Below are 3,326 nucleotides of genomic sequence, written 5' to 3'. Positions count from 1 at the left end.
CTAGACTTCGAGTATCACGCGGATGTGCGTCGTAGGCCTCCGCAGGACGTCCATGCGGCCGCGGGCGCGCAGCATCGGGCGTTTGAAGACGGGGCCGTTGTTGGCGGTGATAGAGTGGATGCGCGGCTGCAGCGTGGTTTCGCCGAACGCGTGAATCGCGTTCGCGAGGGCAGACTGGATCGTTTTGAAGACCTGGAAGGCCGGCCGCCGCGGCGACGTCGCCAGGTGCGCCAGCGCCTGCCCAAGAGACATCCCGCGAATCTCCGCCAGCACTCGCCGCGTCTTAATCGGCGACAGGCGCTGGTAGCGGGCCTCCGCGCGCGCGAGCCGCGGGGGGGTGGCGGCCCGCGGAGGCAGCAGCGACGCCGCAGGGACTGCGGGCGCAGAGGGATGTGGCCAGAAAGTGTGCATGGGGAGCGGCAGACGCGGAGCGACATACGGCGGCGCGGCCTCGAAGCTGTCGAGTTCAACCGCGAGGACCGCAGGCGCTTCAGAGTCGGAAGCGCGCGCCGACCCCGCCGCCGAAGCCTCGTCCGGGGGCGCCAGCGCAGGCAGGTCGTTGTGCGTCGCCTGCAGGCGAGAGAAAGAGAAAGAGGCGGAGGACGAGGCTCGTGAAGAAGGAGCCGCGCAGGCGACGGCCCCCTTTGGAGAAGACGCGGCCTCTGTGGAGACGGCAGGCGAAGGGCCGCGCATCAAGTTACAGGACGTTTGCGACATGCAGCCTCCAACCGCCTCGCAAGGAAAGCCGCGCGCCGGCAAGCGAGGCAAGGAGAGCGAAGGACGCCAGAAAGGCGCTGTGTGGACGAATGGAGAAGGTGGAGGGGGAAAGAGCGCACGCGCAGAGAGCGGAGGCGCGAGCGCGTCCCCCCCGCGGGGGGCGTCAAAGGCAGCGAGGCAAGCGGCCTCGCCGGAAAAAGAGACCCGCGACCCTCGTGGGAAGGCCCGGCTCGCCCCCAGCGAACTCGACACAAAGTCGGGCTTTTCAAAAAACGCACATTCACTCCGCGCGCGCGCGCCCCGGCTTGCGTCTTGTGCTGCTGAGGTGTGTTTTGCTGGAGTGGCTGCGGATTCCTCTCCGCCCCCGGCGGAGAAGAAGCGACCGTTACCTCCCGCCGGGAGAAGAAAGAATAGAGGCGCGAACGCCTGACCGGCTCCTTCGCCCGCGCCGGCGGGACTCCGCGGCTTCCGCCTGGGACCCCACGGCGCCCCCAGGGCCCGCTGCACGCCCGCGGTCCACACGGTTTCCACAGAGAGGCTTGCAGGCCCCCGTTGAAGGTCCCCCTGCCAGCCCCGAGAGACTGCAGAGACAAAGGCGCACACAAAGTGGCGATCCATCCCCTCGCCGGATCCCTCGCGGCCCGCATAGCCTGAAGAGGCCAACCCCGCTCTCGAGGTCGCGGAGGCGCGCGTGCTTCTTCTCTCTCCTCTCCACGCCCTCTCGTCCTCTGGACCTCTCCCCAAGCCGCGTCGCGCCGCGAAGCCGGGCCCGCCATCGGGACACGCCGCAGTCTCCCACCTGCTCAGCCGCGCAACACTCCGCCCGCGCGGCGTGGGCTCGGGGGAGCCTTGCACTGGCCATGCCCTGCCATGGAGGGGCCCTCGCCAGTGCTGGAGCCCAGACGCCAGCGGGGAGGAGAAGGGAGAGAGAGAAGCCGCAAACGGGAGACAGAGGAGAAGGAGGAGAGAGGCCGCCGCCGCGTGGAGAGGCGGGAGACAAGGAGGGTCCCCCATTCTATCTCTCCCTAGCCTAGTGCCCCTTCTCGATCGAAGTGCTGCTTCCGCCTTCCCTCTGTGAGGCAGCGACCCAGCCCGGAGTCGCTGAGGTCATCTCTGCGCTTCCTCGCTCCGCCTGCTCTCTTCCTGGGAGAAAGGAAAGAGGCAGAGCGGGGGCTCTGCCGAAGGGGGGCAAAGCCAAGGCGCGCCGCGCCGCCACTCTCCGCGCCGGTCTTTTGTCGAGCGAGGCGGCGAGGGTGCAATCGAGGCAGCTGAGGAGGGCTGGAGGAGAGCGCAGCGCGGGATATGCGGGAGGTGCATCAGGAGATAGAAGAATAAAGATGCAAACAGACGTGGCCGGGAGCTGTCTCTTTGCACTGAGGCCGTGAGCGCGAATTTCCGCCCCCGCCGGAGGATTATAGGTAGAGAAGCTAGAGCGAGGCAGCGGTCGATGAGGGGCTCAGAAGGCTCGATGCATGTTGTTAGCAGCTAAGAGCAAAGCTTTCACAGAACGGTTTCCTCTTCCCAGTTGCGCTTTCTCGCTGGGACAACGCGCCAGCGTACACGCCGTAGCAAAGAGGAGTCACCGACGACGCCGTGTGAGCCGCCGTGTCTTCTTGCGTGTGCGTAGGGTCGCTGAAGCAGAAGACAACTCGCTCGGTCCCGGGACGGTCCGTGTGGAGCGTCTTCTTGAGTTTTTCGTGGTTTCTGAAAAAAGACGATTCTGATTCATCTCTGAGGCACAATACAGCAGGTCGAGCGAGGCAGCCGTGCCATCTTTTCTCTCTCGGCATCGTCCGCAGCGCCAGGGGAGGAGGAGGGGCGCTCTGGACGACGAGACGATTTTGCCGGCGACGACGCCGCGGAGTGAGACACCGGGCACACGTTACAAGCAGACTACGAGTGAGATGTCTCTCCGAATTTCCAGGTCTTTTAAGGAAATAAGAACTCTGCATGAGTTTGTTTTTACGTCCCACTCAGGCTGGAACCTCTTCACCGATCCGCGCGTTTTCCATTCTCCTCAGTTTCGTGCGTAGGTCCTGAGCACGACTGCCCTCCTCTTCTTTTCGTTGGATCTCTTCCACTGCAGTCGCGAGCAAGAGAGACAAAAAACGCCCGCACGTTCCCTCTCTCGGTGTGTCATGCGTGTTTTTGCCACACAAGCAAAGGCAACGAGTGCGCCGCGTCGGCCCTTCGCCTCCCTCCGGCAAACTCTTCGCCTTTGGGCTGCTGAGGAGAGAGCCGAGGTGTCTCGCGGTGAAACGCGCGAATAAGGAGATCTGCTGAGAGGAAGGACCGCGGAGGAACGGGGGAGAGAGAGGATGGAAGGAGGCGCCACGCGGTGACGGGGAGAAGAAGAGCGGATGAACGACGCGCGCAAACTGTCGTGCGACTCGCTGAAGTTCTCCGCTTTGTCTGGGCCACTCTCCGCCTCACGGCCGCTCCCTCGCGTCTCTAGAAGATAAGGAATAAAATCCTCGTTCCTGTACACGAGGGACCTTCTTCTTCGCTAGGGAGTTTGGTGTCGGGTAGACATCTTCCTTCCCCTCCTTCCTCCCCCCCCCAAGGCTCGGGGTCGCGAACTGCGGAATTTTTCCTGTCTGTCGTCCACG

General features: G+C 64.4%; 1 protein-coding gene across 1 annotated transcript; it reads right to left on the bottom strand.

Annotated features, from left to right (window-relative positions):
• BESB_074520 (ribosomal protein RPL22) lies at window positions 1–1,731 on the bottom strand (the record flags this gene model as incomplete). Its single annotated transcript, XM_029365825.1, has 1 exon — window positions 1–1,731. One exon carries the CDS (start codon window positions 1,729–1,731, stop codon window positions 1–3), a length of 1,731 nt encoding a protein of 576 aa, XP_029218309.1.
• Window positions 1,732–3,326: the final 1,595 nt, after the last annotated feature.

The sequence above is a fragment of the Besnoitia besnoiti genome (assembly GCF_002563875.1).
Source record: "Besnoitia besnoiti strain Bb-Ger1 chromosome Unknown contig00007, whole genome shotgun sequence".
NCBI lineage: Eukaryota > Apicomplexa > Conoidasida > Eucoccidiorida > Sarcocystidae > Besnoitia > Besnoitia besnoiti.
The sequence above is the reverse complement of the archived record's forward strand: the minus strand, read 5'-3'. Positions and strand labels throughout refer to the sequence as shown.